Genomic DNA, 26955 nt, shown 5'->3' on the forward strand with positions numbered 1-26955 from the left:
GTGCTTAGGGTCATTGTCCTGCTGAATGATCAACCTTTGCCCCAGTCTGAGGTCAAGAGCGCTCTGGAGCAGGTTTTCATCCAGGATGTCTCTTTCCCTCAAGCCTGACAAACATTCATCTTTCCCTCAATCCTGACTAGTCTCCCAGTTCCTGCCACTGAAACACATCCCCACAGCATGATGCTGGCACCACCATGCTTCACTGTAGGGATGGTGCCTGGTTTCCTCCAAACATGATGCCTGGCATTCACACCAATGAGTTCAATCTTTGTCTCATCAGACCAGAGAATTTTGTGTCTCGTGGTCTGAGAGTCCTTCGGGTGCCTTTTGGCAAACTCCAGGTGAGCTGCCATGTACCTTTTACTAAGGAGTGGCTTCCGTTTGGCCACTCTACCATACAGGCCTGATTGGTGAATTAATGCAGAGATGGTTGTCCTTCTGGAAGGTTCTCCTTTCTCCATAGAGGAATGCTGGAGGCCTGATAGAGTGATCATCAGGTTCTTGGTCACCTCCCTGACTAAGGCCCTTCTCCCCCCATCGGGAGGGACCGGCATAGGACGAGTCCTGGTGGATCTGAACTTCTTTCATTTACAGATGATGGAATGGGGAAAAAAATAAATTATATCCCTTTTGGAGTAAGGATGTAACAAAATAATGTGGAAAAACTGCAGTGCTGTGAATACTTTCTGGATGTACCATACATGTTGATCATCACCAGAAAAGAAAAGGGAGCATGAATGCCATTGGTGAAGAAGCAATAATGTGAAGGAAAACAAAATCATGGCTGTTATGGCATAACGCAGTATGCAACCTCACCACTAGATGACACTAAATCCTACACACTATAGCTTTAAATAAATGAATAAATAAATAAATAAATAAAACCCTCTAAAGTGACTAAACTGACTAATCATAGCTGATAATCAGTAATACATCATTTTTCTTGTGTTGCACATACTTGACTTAATGATCTTGCATGTGGACACTTATTAGTCATCGTGGACACTGTGAGAACTCCTTTGTGATAATTACAAGACACGGTGAAGCTAAATGCTCATGGAGATGATTTATTCGACATTAGCTGGTTGTGAGTAAGCAATGAGACGGAAGGTGAAAAGTGGTGTTGGTGTGCAGCTGTGGAAACACTGCTGACAGGCCCTTCAAGGAAAAACATGATCAATCCTGTTGACTGATTAAAACCGCCTTCAAAAGACCAAAGAAGTTTTTAATGGCACTGAGATTCATCCCTTTAAATGATGCGTCAAATCAAATCAAACACACTGTTCAGGCGTACCTTTGTCCCTGTCTTCACAAGAAGTGTGGGGGTGAGTGAGTGCAGCACACGCTTTCTTTTTTTTGTCGTTTTGAAGTTGACTTCTAAATTTAACTGTCACTTTTCATCCTCTCCCTCTTGAGGCCTATCGCTCAGCTGAGGCGTTGGAGGAGAGGATGGTTGAAATAGTCTTGCGGGGGGCAGACGTGCCATCGGGATGGGGGGTGGGAGGGAATGAGCTTTGTTTAGGCGCACAGGGGAGGTGTGATTAGGTTTTTTTAGATAATGTATTGGAACAATGGTAGAAGAGGAGGGATGGGGTGTTAAATGAGGGAACAGCTTTTTTTGGGGAACTGGGATAAATAGGAGTCGGCGTAAGAACGGAGAGTCACACTGTGGAGGAGAAGAGATCATTCAGGATGCCAGAGCCGGTCAAAAAAACAGGTAAGTGAGCTTCTTCTGGATTAGCACCAAAGCTCTCTGAGCTCTGAAAACCGTGTGATATTATTCTCTGTCTTTTTCACACACTGTAGTATTGTTTGTGCAGCGTGATCAACCAAATCTAACCTCATATCAACACTGTTATCTTTGACAACACTCATTCTTATATTGTCAGCATGTTGCAAAACTTCCTTCCTTAAAGTAATCTTCATCAAGCACAGGAACTGTTTTCTAAGAAACGTATGAACAATATTTCAACATATGTGAGAGAACAGAGGTGACAATAGTGCAGCAGATAAGTGAAACAATCATGCAAATGGTGATGAAAGCATCAAATTCGGCAGAAATACTCCTTAGACACTCCTTTTTTGAAAAAAACGATTGGCCACTTGACTTTTCAATCGGTGGTCAAGTAGGGGTTAATTGAAGAATTACACAGAGGTCAAAATTAAAAGATGCTCCAATCATATTGAAAAATATTCCACATTATTTGCCTGATCATAAAGATTCCAAAAAGGTATAGTTTGGACTATCTGTGACTGAATTCTATGGAGTTACAGGATAAAAACAGCAAGAATGGTGACAAAGGTCAGTGTCATTTTCTACAGGGGTCAAAACTTAAAGTTGGTCCAATTTTGGTAAAAAAAAAAAAAAAGTGATGCAAATTATGGGTTGAGCTAATAGGATTAATAAATGGAATAGTGTTGACAGTGTTGAATGCTTGGTCTCCAAAGTAAAGCTCAAACAAGGTCTATGTCTATTGGATTCTATGACGTGACATATGTTACCTCGTAACGTGATAAGTAATGATGATACATGGTCCAAATCCTTCCTTTTTAAAACTGTGTTAACTCAACTATATGATCAAAGTCAAGCCACATATGATCCATGTAGTGCCATGTACGTGCACGTTCAGGCATGGGTTTGGTCCAACCCTCCACCCCTCCCACCCCTGGTCCCTTTAAAGTGTGGGTTTTTAATTCACAGCATCCATGCAAGATGTTGTCACATTTTTTAAACGCAGTCCAAAAAAAGACACTCCTGCACAGTCCAGCCGGTGTGTGCATCTATGCATCAGGCTGCAGTTCACCTGTGTTCCAGAGTCATTCATTTTGAGTTGGGACTACATATATTTATTAGATGGAACCCAATCCAATGAGTCAGTTTTTTGAGTGTATCACACAAACAAATGACTCACTGGATGAACTCAATTCAATTATGGGCAGGATTTCCACCTAATAAATATATGTAGTCCCAACTAAATTAAATTAAATGATCTTGCATGGATGTGCTTTATTGGAGTTGGGGCTACATATATTTATTAGATGGAACCCAATCCAATGAGTCAGTTTTTTGAGTGTATCACACAAACAAATGACTCACTGGATGAACTCAATTCAATTATGGGCACGATTTCCACCTAATAAATATGTAGTCCCAACTAAATTAAATTAAATGATCTTGCATGGATGTGCTTTATTGGAGTTGGGGCTACATATATTTATGTGATGGAAATCCTGAACATAATTGCATTGAGTTCATCCAATGCATCAGTTTTTGAGTGCATATACAGAGAATAGCAGCAGACCCAGAATTAAGCCCTGAGTGATCCCATACCTTACTACAGAAAATTCAGGCATAGTGCTGTTATTAAAATTGCAATCAGCTTGTCAGGGCTGACCTCAACCATCAGAGTACTTGACCTATATACCCAAGAAAACTGACATTCTCCATTCAAAATCCTTTGTTTTCTAGCAAAAATTCTCACCAGCACCATCATTCTCTTACTTCTTTAGTTTTACAAAGCCGTTCACTTTCCATAGCACCCAGAAAAATACTGTTTATGGGAATACACAGAGATCAATGAAACAACTTTACACCAAATAATGCAATATATTTATTTTGTCATTATTCTGTTTGCTTTCAGCAGATAAAAAAGAGTATTGACTTTCCAAACAATTCCATCCACAAGACTAAAACTTCATGAAATTGAGAATCGTGAGAACATCAGTCCACCCTTTCAGAAAAAGTGAAGGAGAATAGCACCATCTAAAGGAGAGTCACCTCTGGCCTGACTGTGTTGTTAGCTATGTTAGTTTAATTGTTTTGCCGTCTGTTTTTCCACATTTTCCAAATTTGCATTTGTGTCCTGTGAAAAGGACAGTTGTTATGATTTTTAAATAATTATATTATTCACATGTACAATCCATTTGTTGTGGATTGCATGTGTGAATTAACGTCTAAGTATTCAAAATTTCTTTCACAATGCACATTTGTACATGTACTGCAAATGATGTGACACAGCTAAATAATCATGACTTATCCAAGACAAAGCCTCTGAAGACACCTCTGGACATTTCCCATAAGTCTGACTTTGTCATCAGAAAACTAAGATGACTATTTAAAAAAAAAAAGACAGCGTTTCTATAGCACATGAATCAAAGCATTTTACAATGATGACTCACATTTACTTTCCCACATAAGACAAGTACCCATTTTTACAGCTGGGTGGATTGAGACAATGCAGCTGACCTGTCCGGCGAGGACACACACGGGTAGCATGAGTGGGATTCAAACTCAGGTCTAGAGTAGTGTTAAGAATAACAGTAGTGCTATGTGACTAAAAAGATTAATCCAGGTTTTGAGTATATTTCTTATTGTTACATGGGAAACAAGGCACCAGTAGATTCAGTAGATTCTCACAAATGCAACAAGACCAAACATTCATGATATGCACACTCTTAAGGCTATGAAATTGGGCTATTAGTAAAAAAAAAAAAAAGTAGAAAAGTGGGTGTTCACAATAATAGTAGCATCTGCTGTTGATGCTACAAACTCAAAACTATTATGTTCAAACTGCTTTTTTAGCAATCCTGTGAATCACTAAACTAGTATTTAGTTGTATAACCACAGTTTTTCATGATTTCTTCGCATCTGCGAGGCATTAATTTTGTTGGTTTGAAACCAAGATTTTGCACGTTTACTAGTGTGCTTGGGGTCATTGTCTTGTTGAAACACCCATTTCAAGGGCATGTCCTCTTGAGCATAAGGCAACATGACCTCTTCAAGTATTTTGACATATCCAAACTGATCCATGATACCTGGTATGTGATATATAGGCCCAACACCATAGTAGGAGAAACATGCCCATATCATGATGCTTGCACCACCATGTTTCACTGTCTTCACTGTGAACTGTGGCTTGAATTCAGAGTTTGGGCATCGTCTCACAAACTGTCTGCGGCCCTTGGATCCAAAAAGAACAATTTTACTCTCAACAGTCCACAAAATATTCCTCCATTTCTCTTTAGGCCAGTTGATGTGTTCTTTGGCAAATTGTAACCTCTTCTGCACATCTTTTATTTAACAGAGGGACTTTGCGGGGGATTCTTGCAAATAAATTAGCTTCACACAGGCGTCTTCTAACTGTCACAGCACTTACAGGTAACTCCAGACTGTCTTTGATCATCCTGGAGCTAATCAATGGGTGAGCCTTTGCCATTCTGGTTATTCTTCTATCCATTTTGATGGTTGTTTTCCGTTTTCTTCCACGCGTCTCTGTTTTTTTGTCCATTTTAAAGCATTGGAGATCATTGTAGATGAACAGCCTATCATTTATTGCACCTGCGTATAAGTTTTCCCCTCTCCAATCAACTTTTTAATCAAACTACACTGTTCTTCTGAACAATGTCTTGAACGTCTCATTGTCCTCAGGCTTTCAAAGAGAAAAGCATGTTCAACAGGTGCTGGCTTCATCCTTAAATAGGGGACACCTGATTCACACCTGTTTGTTCCACAAAATTGATGAACTCACTGACTGAATGCCACACTACTATTATTGTGAACACCCCCTTTTCTACTTTTTTTTTTACTAATAGCCCAATTTCATAGCCTTCAGAGTGTGCATATCATGAATGCTTGGTCTTGTTGGATTTGTGAGAATCTACTGCATCTACTGGTACCTTCTTTCCCATGTAACAATAAGAAATATACACAAAACCTGGATTAATCTTTTTAGTGACATAGCACTACTATTATTCTGAACACTACTGTACATATTGGCAGGCCAGTTCCTTATCTGCTGAGCTACCTGCTCTGCAAATTACTAGACAAACACGAATGCTCAACAACGTACACTGTAATTCTGGCCAATTTGCTTTTTTAAATTCTGTAACTCAATTAGGGACTGAGTTATGACAGAAAAGCTGCTATACTTATTAAGTTTTTACTTGACATTGAGAATTTGAGCTCAGAGAATGTGCATCTCCATATTTATAGATCACACTGTTTTAGGGTTTTGTGTGAGCATTCTACAGCATGAATTCTGGCCCAATAATGGAAATTTTGGCTTTCCTTATGGTCAATAAAAATGGAAGGCCGCTTCCAGTATCCTTTTGTGAAGTATGGTGGATCAAATCAAAATCAAATCAAATCAATTTTATTTACTGTATATAGCGCCAAATCACAACAAACAGTTGCCCCAAGGCGCTTTATATTGTAAGGCAAGGCCATACAATAATTACGGAAAAACCCCAACGGTCAAAACGACTCCCTGTGAGCAAGCACTTGGTGACAGTGGGAAGGAAAAACTCCCTTTTAACTGGAAGAAACCTCCAGCAGAACCAGGCTCAGGGAGGGGCAGTCTTCTGCTGGGACTGGTTGGGGCTGAGCGGAGAGAATCAGGAAAAAGACATGCTGTGGAGGGGAGCAGAGATCAATCACTAATGATTAAATGCAGAGTGGTGCATACAGAGCAAAAAGAGAAAGAAACACTCAGTGCATTATGGGAACCCCCCAGCAGTCTAAGTCTATAGCAGCATAACTAAGGGATGGTTCAGGGTCACCTGATCCAGCCCTAACTATAAGCTTTAGCAAAAAGGAAAGTTTATGGTACTATGAGGTCCCTAAGATAAGATGGGACCTGATTATTCAAAACCTTATAAGTAAGAAGAAGTGGTGGCCAAGTGGTTAATACGCTTGGTTTCAGTTCAGAAGGTTCCGGGTTCAAATCCCACCCCTGCCACATTTCTCCATGTAATGTGGAGTTGCGTCAGGAAGGGCATCCGGCGTAAAACTTGTGCCAATTCAACATGCAGATCCACCTTGGATTTGCTGTGGCGACCCCAACTGCAAACAAGGGAGCAGTCGAAGGGACTTACTTACTATAAGTAAGAAGAAGAATTTTAAATTCTATTCTAGAATTAACAGGAAGCCAATGAAGAGAGGCCAATATGGGTGAAATATGCTCTCTCCTTCTAGTCCCCGTCAGTACTCTAGCTGCAGCATTTTGAATTAACTGAAGGCTTTTCAGGGAACTTTTAGGACAACCTGATAATAATGAATTACAATAGTCCAGCCTAGAGGAATTAAATGCATGAATTAGTTTTTCAGCATCACTCTGAGACAAGACCTTTCTAATTTTCGAGATATTGCGCAAATGCAAAAAAGCAGTCCTACATATTTGCTTAATATGCGTATTGAAGGACATATCCTGATCAAAAATGACTCCAAGATTTCTCACAATATTACTAGAGGTCAGAGTCATGCCATCGAGAGTAAGGATCTGGTTAGACACCATGTTTCTAAGATTTGTGGGGCCAAGTACAATAACTTCAGTTTTATCTGAATTTAAAAGCAGGAAATTAGAGGTCATCCATGTCTTTATGTCTGTAAGACATTCCTTCAGTTTAACTTATTGGTGTGTGTCCTCTGGCTTCATGGATAGATAAAGCTGGGTATCATCTGTGTAACAATGAAAATTTAAGCAATGCTTTCTAATAATATTGCCTAATGGAAGCATGTATAAAGTGAATAAAATTGGTCCTAGCACAGAACCTTGTGGAACTCCATAATTAACTTTAGTCTGTGAAGAAGACTCCCCATTTACATGAACAAATTGTAATCTATTAGATAAATATGATTCAAACCACTGCAGCGCAGTGCCTTTAATACCTATGGCATGCTCTAATCTCTGTAATAAAATTTTATGGTCAACAGTATCAAAAGCAGCACTGAGGTCTAACAGAACAAGCACAGAGATGAGTCCACTGTCTGAGGCCATAAGAAGATCATTTGTAACCTTCACTAATGCTGTTTCTGTACTATGATAAATTCTAAACCTGACTGAAACTCTTCAAATAGACCATTCCTCTGCAGATGATCAGTTAGCTGTTTTACAACTACCTTTTCAAGAATTTTTGAGAGAAAAGGAAGGTTGGAGATTGGCCTATAATTAGCTAAGATATCTGGGTCAAGTGATGGCTTTTTAAGTAATGGTTTAATTACTGCCACGTTAAAAGCCTGTGGTACATAGCCAACTAATAAAGATAGATTGATCATATTTAAGATCGAAGCATTAATTAATGGTAGGGTTTCATTGAGCAGCCTGGTAGGAATGGGGTCTAATAGACATGTTGATGGTTTGGAGGAAGTAACTAATGAAAATAACTCAGACAGAACAATCGGAGAGAAAGAGTCTAACCAAATACCAGCATTACTGAAAGCAGCCAAAGATAGCGATATGTCTTTGGGATGGTTATGAGTAATTTTTTTCTCTGTTAAAATTTTATTAGCAAAGAAAGTCAGAAAGTCATTAGTAGTTAAAGTTAAAGGAATACTCGGCTCAATAGAGCGCTGACTCTTTGTCAGCCTGGCTACAGTGCTGAAAAGAAACCTGGGGTTGTTCTTATTTTCTTCAGTTAGTGATGAGTAGTAAGATGTCCTAGCTTTACGGAGGGCTTTTTTATAGAGCAATAGACTCTTTTTCCAGGCTAAGTGAAGATCTTCTAAATTAGTGTGACGCCATTTCCTGTCCAACTTACGGGTTATCTGCTTTAAGCTGCGAGTTTGTGAGTTATACCACGGAGTCAGGCACTTCTGATTTAAGGCTCTCTTTTTCAGAGGAGCTACAGCATCCATAGTTGTGCTCAATGAGGATGTAAAACTATTGACGAGATAATCTATCTCATTCACAGAGTTTAGGTAGCTACTCTGCACTGTGTTGGTATATGGCATTGGAGAACATAACAAAGAAGGAATAATATTCTTAAACCTAGTTACAGCTCTTTCTGAAAGACTTCTACTGTAATGAAACTTATTCCCCACTGCTGGGTAGTCCATTAAAGTAAATGTAAATGTTAAGAAATGATCAGACAGAAGGGGGTTTTCAGGGAATACTGTTAAGTCTTCAATTTCCATACCATAAGTCAGAAAAAGATCTAAAGTATGGTTAAAGTGGTGGGTGTACTCATTTACATTTTCAGCGAAGCCAATTGAGTCTAACAATAGATTAAATGCAGTGTTGAGGCTGTCATTCTCAGCATCTGTGTGGATGTTAAAATCACCCACTATAATTATCTTATCTGAGCTAAGCACTAAGTCAGACAAAAGGTCTGAAAATTCACAGAGAAACTCACAGTAATAACCAGGTGGACGATAGATAACAACAAATAAAACTGGTTTTTGGGACTTGCAATTTGGATGGACAAGACTAAGAGTCAAGCTTTCAAATGAATTAAAGCTCTGTCTGGGTCTTTGATTAATTAATAAGCTGGAGTGGAAGATTGCTGCTACTCCTCCTCCTCCTCGACCGGTGCTACGAGCATTCTGGCAGTTAGTGTGACTCGGGGGTGTTGACTCATTTAAACTAACATATTCATCCTGCTGTAACCAGGTTTCTGTAAGGTAGAATAAATCAATATGTTGATCAATTATTATATCATTTACTAACAGGGACTTAGAAGAGAGAGACCTAATGTTTAATAAACCACATTTAACTGTTTTAGTCTGTGGTGCAGTTGAAGGTGCTATATTATTTTTTCTTTTTGAATTTTTATGCTTAAATAGATTTTTACTGGTTGTTGGTGGTCTGGGAGCAGGCACCGTCTCTACGGGGATGGGGTATTGGGGGGATGGCAGGGGGAGAGAAGCTGCAGAGAGGTGTGTAAGACTACAACTCTGCTTCCTAGTCCCAACCCTGGATAGTCACAGTTTGGATTAGAACAAGCAAAAGCACAAACCAATCAATCAATCAATCAATTTTTTTTTTTATATAGCGCCAAATCACAACAAACAGTTGCCCCAAGGCACTTTATATTGTAAGGCAAGGCCATACAATAATGATGTAAAACCCCAACGGTCAAAACGACCCCCTGTGAGCAAGCACTTGGCTACAGTGGGAAGGAAAAACTCCCTTTTAACAGGAAGAAACCTCCAGCAGAACCAGGCTCAGGGAGGGGCAGTCTTCTGCTGGGACTGGTTGGGGCTGAGGGAGAGAACCAGGAAAAAGATATGCTGTGGAGGGGAGCAGAGATCGATCACTAATGATTAAATGCAGAGTGGTGCATACAGAGCAAAAAGAGAAAGAAACAGTGCATCATGGGAACCCCCCAGCAGTCTACGTCTATAGCAGCATAACTAAGGGATGGTTCAGGGTCACCTGATCCAGCCCTAACTATAAGCTTTAGCAAAAAGGAAAGTTTTAAGCCTAATCTTAAAAGTAGAGAGGGTGTCTGTCTCCCTGATCTGAACTGGGAGCTGGTTCCACAGGAGAGGAGCCTGAAAGCTGAAGGCTCTGCCTCCCATTCTACTCTTACAAACCCTAGGAACTACAAGTAAGCCTGCAGTCTGAGAGCGAAGCGCTCTATTGGGGTGATATGGTACTACGAGGTCCCTAAGATAAGATGGGACCTGATTATTCAAAACCTTATAAGTAAGAAGAAGAATTTTAAATTCTATTCTAGAATTAACAGGAAGCCAATGAAGAGAGGCCAATATGGGTGAGATATGCTCTCTCCTTCTAGTCCCCGTCAGCACTCTAGCTGCAGCATTTTGAATTAACTGAAGGCTTTTTAAGGAACTTTTAGGACAACCTGATAATAATGAATTACAATAGTCCAGCCTAGAGGAAATAAATGCATGAATTAGTTTTTCAGCATCACTCTGAGACAAGACCTTTCTGATTTAGAGATATTGCGTAAATGCAAAAAAGCAGTCCTACATATTTGTTTAATATGCGCTTTGAATGACATATCCTGATCAAAAATGACTCCAAGATTTCTCACAGTATTACTAGAGGTCAGGGTAATGCCATCCAGAGTAAGGATCTGGTTAGACACCATGTTTCTAAGATTTGTGGGGCCAAGTACAATAACTTCAGTTTTATCTGAGTTTAAAAGCAGGAAATTAGAGGTCATCCATGTCTTTATGTCTGTAAGACAATCCTGCAGTTTAGCTAATTGGTGTGTGTCCTCTGGCTTCATGGATAGATAAAGCTGGGTATCATCTGCGTAACAATGAAAATTTAAGCAATACCGTCTAATAATACTGCCTAAGGGAAGCATATATAAAGTGAATAAAATTGGTCCTAGCACAGAACCTTGTGGAACTCCATAATTAACTTTAGTCTGTGAAGAAGATTCCCCATTTACATGAACAAATTGTAATCTATTAGACAAATATGATTCAAACCACCGCAGCGCAGTGTCTTTAATACCTATGGCATGCTCTAATCTCTGTAATAAAATTTTATGGTCAACAGTATCAAAAGCAGCACTGAGGTCTAACAGAACAAGCACAGAGATGAGTCCACTGTCCGAGGCCATAAGAAGATCATTTGTAACCTTCACTAATGCTGTTTCTGTACTATGATGAATTCTAAAACCTGACTGAAACTCTTCAAATAGACCATTCCTCTGCAGATGATCAGTTAGCTGTTTTACAACTACCCTTTCAAGAATTTTTGAGAGAAAAGGAAGGTTGGAGATTGGCCTATAATTAGCTAAGATAGCTGGGTCAAGTGATGGCTTTTTAAGTAATGGTTTAATTACTGCCACCTTAAAAGCCTGTGGTACATAGCCAACTAACAAAGATAGATTGATCATATTTAAGATCGAAGCATTAAATAATGGTAGGGCTTCCTTGAGCAGCCTGGTAGGAATGGGGTCTAATAAACATGTTGATGGTTTGGATGAAGTAACTAATGAAAATAACTCAGGCAGAACAATCGGAGAGAAAGAGTCTAACCAAATACCGGCATCACTGAAAGCAGCCAAAGATAACGATACGTCTTTGGGATGGTTATGAGTAATTTTTTCTCTAATAGTTAAAATTTTGTTAGCAAAGAAAGTCATGAACTCATTACTAGTTAAAGATAATGGAATACTCAGCTCAATAGAGCTCTGACTCTTTGTCAGCCTGGCTACAGTGCTGAAAAGAAACCTGGGGTTGTTCTTATTTTCTTCAATTAGTGATGAGTAGAAAGATGTCCTAGCTTTACGGAGGGCTTTTTTTATAGAGCAACAGACTCTTTTTCCAGGCTAAGTGAAGATCTTCTAAATTAGTGAGACGCCATTTCCTCTCCAACTTACGGGTTATCTGCTTTAAGATACGAGTTTGAGAGTTATACCATGGAGTCAGACACTTCTGATTTAAAGCTCTCTTTTTCAGAGGAGCTACAGCATCCAAAGTTGTCTTCAATGAGGATGTAAAACTATTGACGAGATACTCTATCTCCCTTACAGAGTTTAGGTAGCTACTCTGCACTGTGTTGTTATATGGCATTAGAGAACATAAAGAAGGAATCATATCCTTAAACCTAGTTACAGCGCTTTCTGAAAGACTTCTAGTGTAATGAAACTTATTCCCTACTGCTGGGTAGTCCATCAGAGTAAATGTAAATGTTATTAAAAAATGATCAGACAGAAGGGAGTTTTCAGGGAATACTGTTAAGTCTTCTATTTCCATACCATAAGTCAGAACAAGATCTAAGATATGATTAAAGTGGTGGGTGGACTCATTTACTTTTTGAGCAAAGCCAATAGAGTCTAATAATAGATTAAATGCAGTGTTGAGGCTGTCATTCTCAGCATCTGTGTGGATGTTAAAATCGCCCACTATAATTATCTTATCTGAGCTAAGCACTAAGTCAGACAAAAGGTCTGAAAATTCACAGAGAAACTCACAGTAACGACCAGGTGGACGATAGGTCTGAAAATTCACAGAGAAACTCACAGTAACGACCAGGTGGACGATAGATAATAACAAATAAAACTGGTTTTTGGGACTTCCAATTTGGATGGACAAGACTAAGAGACAAGCTTTCAAATGAATTAAAGCTCTGTCTGGGTTTTTGATTAATTAATAAGCTGGAATGGAAGATTGCTGCTAATCCACCGCCCCGGCCCGTGCTACGAGCATTCTGACAGTTAGTGTGACTCGGGGGTGTTGACTCATTTAAACTAACATATTCATCCTGCTGTAACCAGGTTTCTGTTAGGCAGAATAAATCAATATGTTGATCAATTATTATATCATTTACCAACAGGGACTTAGAAGAGAGAGACGTAATGTTTAATAGACCACATTTAACTGTTTTAGTCTGTGGTGCAGTTGAAGGTGCTATATTATTTTTTCTTTTTGAATTTTTATGCTTAAATAGATTTTTGCTGGTTATTGGTAGTCTGGGAGCAGGCACCGTCTCTACGGGGATGGGGTAATGAGGGGATGGCAGGGGGAGAGAAGCTGCAGAGAGGTGTGTAAGACTACAACTCTGCTTCCTGGTCCCAACCCTGGATAGTCACGGTTTGGAGGATTTAAGAAAATTAGCCAGATTTCTAGAAATGAGAGCTGCTCCATCCAAAGTGGGATGGATGCCGTCTCTCCTAACAAGACCAGGTTTTCCCCAGAAGCTTTGCCAATTATCTATGAAGCCCACCTCATTTTTTGGACACCACTCAGACAGCCAGCAATTCAAGGAGAACATGCGGCTAAACATGTCACTCCCGGTCTGATTGGGGAGGGGCCCAGAGAAAACAACAGAGTCCGACATTGTTTTTGCAAAGTTACACACCGATTTAATGTTAATTTTAGTGACCTCCGATTGGCGTAACCGGGTGTCATTACTGCCGACGTGAATTACAATCTTACCAAATTTACGCTTAGCCTTAACCAGCAGTTTCAAATTTCCTTCAATGTCGCCTGCTCTGGCCCCCGGAAGACAATTGACTATGGTTGCTGGTGTCGCTAACTTCACATTTCTCAAAACAGAGTCGCCAATAACCAGAGTTTGATCCTCGGCGGGTGTGTCGTCGAGTGGGGAAAAACGGTTAGAGATGTGAACGGGTTGACAGTGTACACGGGCTTCTGTTTAGGGCTACGCTTCCTCCTCACAGTCACCCAGTCAGCCTGCTTTCCCGCTGCTCGGGATCTGCCAGGGGGGAACTAACGGCGGCTAAGCTACCTTGGTCCGCACCGACTACAGGGGCCTGGCTAGCTGTAGAATTTTCCACGGTGCAGAGCTGAGTCTCCAATTCGCCCAGCCTGGCCTCCAAAGCTACGAATAAGCTACACTTATTACAAGTACCATTACTGCTAAAGGAGGCCGAGGAATAACTAAACATTTCACACCCAGAGCAGAAAAGTGCGGGAGAGACAGGAGAAGCCGCCATGCTAAATCGGCTAAGAGCTAGTAGCTACGCTAAGCTAGCGGATTCCTAAAAACACGCAAAGTGAATAATGTGTAAATAATTTAGAGGTGATTCAGCAGAATGAGTGCTTTAGTTAAGGCACGTAAAGATTACACTGGGAAACAAATCGTAATCTAGATAACTAGATCAATCTAACTGCGCAGATTAAACAGCTAACAGATACAGAAAAACACCGCTGTGCTCCGGAACAGGAAGTGATACAATACCGCAGTGAGAGCCAACCACCAGTAGAGGCAAGCAAGAGCTCAAACAAAACCATGCAACACAACACAACTCTGATTGGTCTTTGTCCATCATGATATTAATGAAAACCTGCAATTATGATGCAACAGGATGGTGACAACAGGGAATTATAACATTGTTGCTGTTAGTAAACTTTGCAATACACTTGGAAGAACACTTCCAATCATTAAATTAAATATGCAACATGTTCTATATGAATGTTGTATGGTTAAGTAAGGAAGGACGAGTAAGTCCTATGGAGGGCTTGATGCCCATTGGTGCACGACCAAAGCTACATAGCTCAGGATACTGTAGTATGAAGAGAATGAGAGTCTATGACTCCCCCTGGACATGATGGCAGTATAACACAGGTTACTTCCCAGCCAAGACTATTTACAGCTGAGTGGACGGGGACAATGGAGATGAAGTGTCTTGTTCAAGAACACAGACAGGTAGTAAGACGGGGTCTACATACAGTTTTGCTATTCCAGCTGCTATCCTACTTATCTACCCACTCTGCATGGTTCAGCAATGATTCCATAATTGTATATATAAAAAAAGAATTGAAATACAAAATTTTAAACTGATTACCAAAATTTTGTTTTCAGTCATGTTGAAAAACAGTTCAAAAATAGTGTAAATTTAATTTCATCATCTCAAAAAAGAATGGTGCACAGCAGGAAACGCTCTTCCCTCCCAACAAGGAGGTCCCGGGTTCATATGAAACAGAATTGTTAAAGGTATTTAGATTGATGACAAGGAGACTTCCCGTTCTATCTGTGATTCCATATTCACAAAAACAGAGTGAAGTTAATTCCTCAGCTATGCATTGTTGCATCCCAATAGCTTCATTTATCAGTGTGGTACAGGCTGTATGCCAGCTATATTCTGTGATCTGTATACTGTATGCATTTTAACTACTTCAGTTAGGGAGGTTTATTGATGTTTTCCGGAATATAAATTGTAGTTTTTAAACAATCTTGGGAGATCCTGCAGCTTATGTGACTTACACACAGAAATATAATGTAATGCTAAAATACCCTCAGCCGTACGAGCATTGTCTTCTTTATAATTTACAGTTGTAAAATTGGTATCCCAGTGCAAATTGTGTGTGTGTGTGCATATATATATATATATATATATATATATATATATATATATATATATATATATATATATATATATATATATATATATATACACACACACACACATAAAAATTATAGATTTATTGTTATTTACATTAATTATTAAGATCCTATTGTCTTATGTACAATTTGTACATGTTCAATAAAGCCCCTCTATCAATCAGTCATAAACAATACTTACATTTTAATGGTGTTTGCAGGAGGGCGTGCGTGTGTGCATACATGAGCTTTTGACAAGAGTGGAAGCTAGGCTTGAGTTAGCAGAAGTTAGCGTGCACGCTGACATCGGTAAAATGCCTTATAAATCACTCCAGGGATGTTATCAGGTTCCAAAAACAGCGCTTTCAGTTTTAGAAGTATTTGTCATATATTATCTAAAAGCTAGAAAGAAATAAAGAGGTTATATTTACACACAAATGAAACAGATTTTGCAACTAGCTAGACCCGCCACTGACGCAATGGTGCCGCTCTATTCTGATTAGCTGTCACCCCCAGCCTTCAATCCAAACAGAATGTAATTTTAATCTCTTAAAATACCTCTGTAAATAGGTCAAGGTTAGCCATCTCTGAGCTTGTCTTCGGACTGGGCCCCTTGAATGTTCCCTGACTCTGGCAGTAATAGGACTGGACTTATGCTGAGTACAGACAGACAGAGGGACGCAAAGTTTTCGTACTACCCGATGGCCATATTTGATGGCCTTGGATAAAAATCATGATGATAATAATAACAATAACAACAACTATTTATATAAGGCTTTCCCTGGAATCCCATGGCCCAAGCAGAGGGTCACCCCTTTGAGTCTGGTCTGCTTGAGGTTTCTTCCTCAATATCTTCAGAGGGAGTTTTTCCTTGGCACTATGTAAATAAAATAAAATTAAATCAAATTAAATTATTTCCTACTACTTTTTATTCTTTATTTTACTTTGTCTTGTATCTGTTTTATTGCCTGTTGTAATTTTATTGTTATTTTTTATTCATTTATTTACAATTCAGGGTAACTTGGTGCCTATTTTTTAATTATATACAGCACTTTGGTCGACTGCTGTCATTTTAAACATGCTTTAGAAATAAAGGTTGAGTTGAGTTGAGAATCAAACAAACAACTAAATAAAATAACTCCAGTACTAAAACAATAAACAGCAGTATTAAAATGTACACCACAGCAATGCACAAAAGTCCCAAATTAAAGAGCTGCTAATATAGAAAAAGGTGTGATTTATATATGCTTCTTGGCTCTTCAAGTGGCATATTTTGACAGGTGCAGCTGATACTCCAGTGTAACTTATACTAGTCGTTGTCCTGGTAATGAGCCACTAGTCTGTTAAATTTTAGTGAAACAAATTTAATTTGGCATGATTTGCCAATTGGAAAATAATAGCCCCTATGCACATAACGTGAAGTTGGGAGAAAGAAGCAGGAACTGGCCGAAAAACCATAAACACATTCCACCTGCTATCGGAGGGGACACATGGTCGGACAGGCATGAACGATACGCTGTGACAGTTTTGTGCATGCTCGTACGCATGCACTAACACAGTGTGAACATCTGGAACGTGTGACACCACATCGCGCCGCTGTTGTTGGGGGTGGGGGTTTTTCCACACACCAAAAAAAAAAAAAAAGAACTGCAATTTCTATTATTTAATCCCGCTTATCGAGCGGATAATATAAGCATGATCCTTCTGTTCCTCTGTATATGACCCATGGTCACAGACTTACAGTCATGAAATGACATGAATGATGCAGTGCACTCTTTTCATGTCCACATCTGCTGATGCTGCATGTCCAGCCAGCCCTGTGTGCCCAGCGAGTGGTGCACCGAAGAACACTGTGTCAGTGATACGTGTTTTTTTCCATGAGAGGACAGTATGCCCACTCATGTGCCTTATGGTGGAGTGTTGAAAGGTGATGTCCTTTATAACACAGTATGTGTTCTCCAGCTGTGACTTGCAAGTCAACACACAACACACTCCTCAGGACATCTGTGTTGGGGGGGGGGGGGGGTGACACACTCACACTCAACAAATTTTTGTTGCAAATTTTCTCTGGACTGAGAAAAGCAGATGGCAGTGTACACAAAGAAGTCAGTGCATGGCATCAGCTATGGACTACATTGTCGGGACTGTTTTTGAACTCTCTGGCATGTTTTTGCAATTTGACTTGGAACAATTTTGGATTGGATTGCTATTTAAAATTCGCATTGGGAATGTTTGGAACCTCTTGACCTCAAAGGAAGAGCAACGCACACCAAAATGTAAGCCCCTTTTCTCTTGTTTAGAAATTAATGGAATATAAAATTTTAGCTGTTATATAAAACAAATAACGAATGTTGTTTCATTCGTTCAATGGTGATAATATTTCACTTCATGAAGTATTCTTACCATTGAACTCATAAACATTCATTATTTGTATAATATTTTCCTCACTACTTTCATGGGAGATTCCAACATTATCAATGTGGTTGATGTAACTCATCTGTTACGCATCAACCATGTGGTGAATGCAGTTAACGCTTTCCTCGGTCATGGCGGTTAAAGGTAATTCAAACGTTCATAATCATCAAGGCTCCCTCTACCACTCTTAAGATCAACTGAAGACTTTGCACTGTTGACAAAGCTAATGTGTCAACCATATCAGAACAAATGTCCTTACAAGTTAAACCCTTCTTCTGCACATACTTGAAAGTACCATCACGTTAACGTTTTTTTTTTTTTTTAGATTTCATTGAATACATTTTGCTAGTAACTGTTAACACCTTTAATTAAAAAAAATTATAGCTGTACCTACATTTTTCATGAATTTTTTAGCTGAAACAAATGCCTGTTCAATTTAAATAAGCTGGTGTTACACTTTTATACTCAACCTTTCAGCCTATGAAGTTATTTGCCTTTGCCACAAACATGAAATTTGTTCGGTTACTGTTTAGCCCTAATGGCAACACTCTAAGGGGTTGAACCCACTGTATCTCCTCAGCTTCAGCATTTACCAAGAAACCAAAGACTCAGGAGGCAGAAGAGGGCTCCTCTGTGGTCTTTGAGGCAGAGACCGAGAATCCTGACACCAAGGTAAAATGGCAGTGCAACACAAAGGACGTTGTCAGCAACGGCAAATACGTGGTGGAAGCAAATGGGACCAGGCACTCCCTCTCCATCAAAGATGTCACCACGAAAGATGGCAATACCTATGCAGTGATTGCAGGGGGGTCAAAAGTCAAGTTTGAACTGAAGGTGGTACCTAAGCAAGGTGAGAGCATGTATGTGATGTTTTTACACCACTCAGAAACAAACCCGTGTGAGTCACTGAGTCACTGAGTCAGAGGATTGATCACATGTGAATGAATCTTTAAAGCAGGACGCCGCCTGCTGCAAAAACCATGTGCCGAGTGAGTTACGGTCTGCCCGTGTGAATCTCTGAGGCTGTTTGGATTTGATGAGGTGGAAATAAATCCCAAAGAAAGGTGGCTGTGGTCCCAAAGTGACAAGCAGCCTGTGCCTGGCTCGTATCACACCGGCGCTTTGTCTGCAGGGCGACCTTCACCCTCACACCGGCACATTGTTTCCCCATGAGTAACCAGCACTTGACTGGGACTCAGGATAGGCACGTAAGGCAGCTGATAGTATGTGGAAACATCAATCAGCCTTCCAAACTGGATAACAGGGAAATGTTTCAGAGAAAAATGTTGCCACAGGATATTTTTACCACAACAAAACAGTGTTTAAGGGAATGTTGAGTGTAATAACAATGGCTTAAGTGTGCTTTGTATTACATGCTTTTGACTGAAAAAAAATTTAATCAAACTGGATTCTAAACAGAGCTTTAAAATGTGCAATTTCTTTAATGAAATGTCATATTATAACTACTTAATTGATCTGATTGCGATTAGGTAATCACTTGCATTACGGTGCAACATTAAGGTGCATGTGACAATTTTTACACATTTAATTGTAACTCTGGACGATCTGGAAAATGCAAAAAGAAAAAAAAAAAACACAACAGTAATTCTTACATTTATTTTGACTTCTGTTTCATTGCTGACATTATGAACCCTAATGTTGACAACATGAAATCTGATTTTTTTTGTGTGGTCAACTTCAAGTGTTGATATGAATCCATTCCTACACTGAAGGCCTGTAATACATTCAAAAACAAAAAGCTGGGATGGTGGCAATTTATTCTAAATAATAGGATTAAATCATCACTTTTACAGACAGGTTTCTTAAGACTCTTAGGGGGATGAACATGAACATTTCCAAGTCACTAAATAAATCTTGGACTTGATTTACATCAGTCATTAAGAAATACAAACAGTGTATGGTAAATCTGTGTCAAGGAGGTAGTTCTCAAAAACTGAGTGAACATGCTGGAAGGAGTCAAGTGAGAGAAGCCATCAAGACACCCATAACAGCATGGAAAAAATTATAAGCTTCTGTATATGCAAGTGGAGAAACTAGGAATGGTGCAACATTTGCTTATTACATCCCCCATTAACAGGCTCATGTTGGAGTGGAGTAAAGAAAGATTGTAAAACACAGCACCAGATCAAATCTAGACTCAGGTTTCCCATGTGCCTTCTGGCAAACAGTAGCTGAAATTTCTTATGTTCTTTTGAAGAAAGTTCTCCTCTATACCACTTTGCCATGAAACTGTATAACAGGTGGCTTCCCTCACTAATCTCCTCACATGGACACTCATTTTTATGAGATTTATTGAGGAATGGATGCATATTAAATAGTGAAATCAAGTTAACCAAATAAAATATGAAATATATTGAGTTCATACTGTCTGCAATGTAGTAGAAACTACAATAAATGTAAAGATTACAGATTACTTGGTTGTTTTGTTTTCCATATCATCCCAACCTTTTCTGATTTGGCATTGTACTATTTTCAAGTTTTAGGGCCTCTTCACACATAGTGTGAATTTGGTCAAATCGCACATTAACTGCACATGAAGCAGGAATTGTACGCAAACCGTGTAATGTCGTAGCTGTCTCTAACGCCTTGTACACCTGTTACTACAACTATTTGTGCACACCAGCGACTTACAGACAGAGTGTGTGCTGTGCAAGCTCATCGAACCCTCTCGTGGCAGGTGTCGGCTAAATTCCAGGTGACACACATGAACATCTGACACCGCTCGCTTGACACTTAGAAAATGTGTGGCCATTCACACTCTTGGCACAACAACAGACTGCAGACAATCACTGTCGTACTCGCAGTGAAATTTGTCTAAGTGCCCCATGAGTGTGGCTTTGGTGTGTCTGCTGAACTGACAGGAGGTGTGGCTATGACAGAAGCGGCTGTGGAGATCTGTCATTCTGGACATCCCAGCTGGACAATACTGTGTTTGGACGGACATGGACTAACAACTGACCACTGTGACGTGGGTGTGTCTGTTTGCTGTCATCAAGTGGACATAAATAAAAACATATAACACTATGGCGAAGGGCTGCAGTAAGTGAATGCGTGCGCATGGACAGTCTGCTCCCAGGTTGAAACGGAGCATCAGATCATAACACACAGCAGGCGATCTGTTCCACACAATGCGGTGTCCTGTGGCGCGCCATCCACAAGACACGCATGTCGGCAAGACACACGTGCAGGCTGGCAGGACACGCGCCATCAGATGTGGGCATGAATGAGACAAGCGAACTCCTTCTCATTCATGTGATTTCATGACTGTACGTCAGTGACGATGGGTCACCTACAGAGGAACAGATGGATCATATTTGTATTGACTGCTTGATGAGAGGGATTTAATACAATGTGATGTTTTTATATGGTGCGTCGTTTTTATTTTTTTCAATACGTCCATGTGCTTACTGATATAAGGCAATGTTGAGCACCTTTTACAGGACAGTGATGGGAGCTCACTTGGTAAAGTTTCTGACTGCAATCAGGGCTTTTGGAAGGCGCTGGGTCGATTCCCATAAGTGACATGTATTTTTTTGTTTGTTTTTTTTATTCAGCTGCTGGGCAAATGCTGCTGTGCTTCTGCGTGCATGGAACCATCACAGCATGTATTTTTTTATTTGCTATTTATTTTTTTCTTCACACCAGCTGCAGGATGTGTAACCACATCCTGCAGCTGGTGGCACTGTGTTCTCGCATGCACGAACCATCGCACAAGCATTGTGCATGCCTACCCGTCGGCACGATGTCTTGTGGTGCGCACATACTAGCTCCTCCGACGGGTGGAGTTGTACATATTCACACTATGTGTGAAGAGGCCTTTAGGCATGATTTATTTTTTTAATAACAGTGCAATAGTTTATGCCTCCATCACATTTCATCAGAAAATGCAATTCGGGATGTCCGAACATACACCACCCAAATTTTTTTTTTAAAACTTCTCAAATTACAGGTGAGACCCATGAACTCACACGAGTTGGGGTCCACAAAGTCGGACTGCGAGTTATCTGAAACCATGAATTAATAAGGTTGACCAAAAAAAAAAACCCTAAAATCAGCTGACCTTGCCATATTATAGTAGTTTCATCCATATAAAGCGTAATTCCTTACTGGATGGTGATGATTTCTTCATCTCGGGTGGGTTAAGGATTTTTTTTCTTCCTCCTCTGGCTGCTGCAGGTCAGCAATGAGGGCTTGGTCAGTGTGGAAGAATCTGAATGATAATTTCTTCATCTGGAGTGGGTTTGGAATCTTTATAGTCCTCCTCCAGCTGCTGAATGTTACCGATGAAGGGTTTGTAAGTGCGGAAGATTCCTGATGATTCACAGTTTTTGGATGCGATTCTTCCTTTCAGATAAATGGTAAATGGACTGCATTTATATAACGCTTTTCCATCTGCATCAGACGCTCCAAGTGCTTTACAATTATGCCTCACATTCACCCATTCATACAGACACACTCACACACCGATGCCAGGCTGCTGCCATACAAGGTGCTCACTACACACCAGGAGCAACTCGGGGATTAAGGACCTTGCCAAGGGCCCTTAGTGATTTTCCGGTCAGGCTGGGGTTTGAACCGAGAATCCTCTGGTCTGAAGCCCAACACCTAACCACTAGACCATCACCATCACCATCACCTCCCTAGTTTGCGTCAGAGTTTACACTCACACCCATCACACGTGCCTGCATACTTTCTGGCCCAGTCTGAACTGGTAGTAAAGAGCTAAAGAGTCACATCCAAAAACTGAATCATCAGGAATCTTCTGCATAGAATCATCCGCCCTCATCACTAACCTGCAGCAGCCGGAGGAGGAAGAAGAAATCATGGTCCAGAATCATCCGCACTGACGATCCCTCCCAAAAATGGTCAAATTAAAATTGACTTTTATAGGTAGTCTAAATTTTCGGGGTCCACAACTTGACCGAATTGCGACTTACGCATGCTAGCTGTGAGCATGCCTAAGTTGTGAGACCAGAGGATCCTCGGTTCAAATCCCAGCCTGACCAGAAAATCACTCAGGGCCCTTGGGCAAGGTCCTTAATCCCCTAGTTGCTCCTGGTGTGATGTGAGCGGCTTGCATGGCAGCAGCCTGACATGAATGTGAGGCATTGATGTGTAAAGCGCTTTGAGCGTCTGATGCAGATGGAAAAGTGCTAAATAAATGCAGTCGATTTACCATTTCACCTGTAATTAATTAACTGAAAGAACAAAATATAATTTCTTTGTTGGTGTATTGCCAAATACATAACATGAATAGAGTCATCAATGTTTGCCTAGTAATAAAACACAGAAAAATTCAGAACAAGTACAACCAAATTTACATATAATTTATAAATGGACTGCATTTATATAACGCTTTTCCATTTGCAACAGACGCTCAAAGTGCTTTACAATTATGCCTCACATTCACCCCAGTGTCAGTTTGCTGCCATACAAGGCGCCCACTACACACAGGGAGCAATAGGGGATTAAAGGCCTTGCCCAAGAACCCTTAGTGATTTTCCAGTCAGGCGGGATTTGAACCCACGATCTTCTGGACCAGGGGTGGCCAAGTTCGGTCCTTGAGAGCCACATTCCTTACACTCTTAGTTGTCTCCCTGCTCCAACACACCCGAATCAAATGAAAGACTTGTTAGCAGACTTTTAATGAGCCTTTCATTGGATTCGGGTGTGTTGGAGCAGGGAGACAACTAAGAGTGTAAGGAATGTGGCTCTCGAGGACCGAACTTGGCCACCCCTGTTCTGGACTCAAGCCCAACACCTTAACCACTAGACCATCACCTCCCCCAAATTTATAAGAGAAAACTGAATAGAAATTATGTAGTTCTGTCAACAAAAAGAAAATGATGTGCTTTTTAAAATGACTGGTGACTTTTTTTTTCTTATTTGCATTCATATGGATTGTTGGGCAAACAGGTAAGTAGGTAACCAGCTGACCACTATTACAGCGCAGTATCTTATATTTTACTGTCTGAAGACTAACACGTCTGTGAACACTGTAACACAGCTGCTCCAGTTGATGGAAGCACAGATCTGAGTGCAGTAATGGAACCGAACATGACTCCAATTCCAGCAGGACCCCCGGAGCACAAGACCGCAGTGCCACCACATGATGCTCCTCCAGCTGAGGGTGGGTTAGTCTGGTCATGTTGATTCATTTACTATCTCATTCATGTTTCGTCTATGTTTTCATCAGTCAGTTTACTTGTTTGTACAGAGGAAATTGCTGTATAAATTTGACAAGGCCTAGAAAAGTCTATTTAAAACCCAAAATCAGAATAAGCTGGAACAATATGGAAAATGAAAACAACAAACAAAAATGCAGTGATTCTTTGATTCATTTATTGTGACTTTTGACTATTTATTTCACTGCAGACAGCATGAACCAAGATATTTACTGTTTTGTGTGGTAAGCTTCATTTCACTTTTTGATATACTCTGGGATTGTAATGGCCATTTAGGGATGTTCTAAGGAATAGACCCATCAACTGACTGATGATCACAATTGTGTTCCAGTTCACAGGTTCATGATCTTTACTGCTTGATTATGTGGACAACTGGTCAATACGACCACAGGACTTTATAAGTACTTCAGTGCTTGACTGCATCTTGTCTGTCCTTCCATATGTGATAATTCTTTGTTCTGTTTTTTTGTTTGTTATTGTAGCATGGCCAAAGCAGATGGGCACCCCTCTGAGTCTGGTCTGCTTGAGGTTTCTTTCAGTAATCCTCAAAAATGCCTGAGGGAGTTTTTCCTTAAGGCTGAGTAACACTCTCATGGATAGAGCAAAAGGATTAGTTATGTATTTAACCTCTTAAGACCTGGAGGTTCTCATGAAACAAAACTTAGTTTATGGACTAGACAACCAAAAATGTCATGTCCACATATGTGGATGCCAGGCCCTAGGAGGTTAAATATTTTGTCCATTGGCAAATTTGTCAGTTGCCCATGGAGTTGGGGCACTAACGGACAGATGACGTTGCATTTCAACAGAGTTCTGCACTGAACAGAAGGATTTTCCTGGTTTACAGACAATTATGCTGCATTTGAGCAGTTTGGTGCTCTGAAGCATGATGTCATGTTTCTTCACTCAGACAACTCCGCCTCATCTACTTGATGAGAGAAAGAGAGAGAGAGAGAGCAAGAGACAGAGTGAGACACTATCCCAGCAGTCATAGAGCATGATGCAGAGTACACCCTGGACAGTATGCCAGTCTATTCTTATTATTATTATTATTTAAGAATAAAGTAATGCAGTTTGAGTCATGTTGACTATGAATTGAGTGTACGCAGCAGAGCTGGCTGAAACACCACAGACTTTGTGCAAGCACATGCTCTCATTGTAATACATAACTCTTAAGCTGTCCAAGTAAGCTGTATGGCCTGTGTTTTATTTCTTAGCACTTGCAGACGGCTATGTTTAGCCTATATGTTAATTTTTTATGAAGCTGGTCTAAAATGACTGACCTATATCCTTTGAGGCTGAGGGAAATCCTTCAAGTGCACTTTTTATAATTTTTAATAAAGCATAAATTATGTCCCTTATGCCAGCTTTGTGCTGTGAACCTAATGAATTGAAAGAGAATAAAATAACAGAAATAAAAATAAAAAGATTGTGTATCTTTCCATGTTGTTAGGCTATATATTATATTATAGTGAGCGCTAATTCTATTGTTTTATTATAAACTGGCCTCGACTTTAAATATTTAAACACCATCTCTATCATAATTTTACCAGAGTGTGATCCTTGAGTATTCTGACTGTGATTGTTACTTGTTTTATGCCTTGAGCCTTCACTGTGTCAATTGTTTTTATTATATTGTTAGTAGCCTTAAGGGCCTACAGTCATGATGCTACACCACATCACCTTCCACTGGATGCATAACTGCACTAAACTGTGTTTTGTTACTTTGAAATAAGAGTAACTAGTAATCTATAATGTGTTACATTTTGGAAGTAACTTGTCTAACACTGGTTAATACAGTGAGGAAAATAAGTATTTGAACACCCTGCGATTTTGCAAGTTCTCCCACTTAGAAATCATGGAGGGTCTGAAATTTTCATCTTAGGTGCATGTCCACTGTGAGAGACATAATCTAAAAAAAACAATCCAGAAATCACAATGTATGATTTTTTTTATATAATTTATTTATATGTTACTGCTGCACATAAGGATTTCAACACCTGTGAAAATCAATGTTAATATTTGGTACAGTAGCCTTTGTTTACAGTTACAGAGGTCAAACGTTTCCTGTAGTTTTTCACCAGGTTTGCACACACTGCAACAGGGATTTTGGTCCACTCCTCCATACAGATCTTCTCCAAAGCTCCCTCCAAAGATTTTCTATTGAGTTCAGGTCTGGAGACTGGCCAGGTCACTCCAGGACTTTGAAATGCTTCTTACGGAGCCCCTCCTTAGTTGTCCTGGCTGTGTGTTTGGGGTCATTGTCATGCTGGAAGACCCAGCCATGACCCATCTTCAATGCTCTTACTGAGGGAAGGAGGTTGTTTGTCAAAATCTCACAATACATGACCCCATCCATCCTCCCTTCAATACGGTGCAGTCTCCCTGTCCCCTTTGCAGAAGAGCACCCCCAGAGTATGATAGTTCCACCCCCATGCTTCACGGTTGGGATGGTTTTCTTGGGGTTGTTCTCATCCTCTAAACATGGAAAGTGGAGTTGATTCCAAAAAGCTCTATTCTGGTCTCATCTGAACACATGACCTTCTCCCATGCCTCCTCTGGATCATCCAGATGGTCACTGGTGACCTTCAAACAGGCCTGGACATGTGCTGGCTTGAGCAGGGGGATCTTGCTGCCCTGCAGGATTTTAAACCATGACAGCATCATGTGTTACTAATGTCATCTTTGTGACTGTGGTCCCAGCTCTCTTCAGGTAATTGACCAGGTCCTCCTGTGTAGTTCTGAGCTTTCTCAGAATCATCCTTACCCTATAAAGTGAGATCTTG

At 40.2% G+C, this 26955-nt stretch overlaps 1 protein-coding gene across 2 annotated transcripts in view; it reads left to right on the top strand.

The window, feature by feature from the left end:
- The first annotated feature begins 1559 nt into the window (after nt 1–1559).
- Nucleotides 1560–26955, top strand: part of mybpc3 (myosin binding protein C3) — an 88009-nt gene continuing 62613 nt past the window's right edge. For both annotated transcript variants that reach the window (XM_034191824.1, XM_034191817.1), the window contains exons 1-3: nt 1560–1717; nt 18544–18813; nt 23992–24114. In XM_034191824.1, coding sequence (XP_034047715.1) covers nt 1693–1717; nt 18544–18813; nt 23992–24114 — 418 coding nt within the window. In that variant the 5' untranslated portion in view covers nt 1560–1692. The remainder of the gene's footprint in view (nt 1718–18543; nt 18814–23991; nt 24115–26955) is intronic.

This window comes from Thalassophryne amazonica, chromosome 2, assembly GCF_902500255.1.
Source record: "Thalassophryne amazonica chromosome 2, fThaAma1.1, whole genome shotgun sequence".
In the NCBI taxonomy this organism is placed as follows: Eukaryota; Metazoa; Chordata; class Actinopteri; order Batrachoidiformes; family Batrachoididae; genus Thalassophryne; species Thalassophryne amazonica.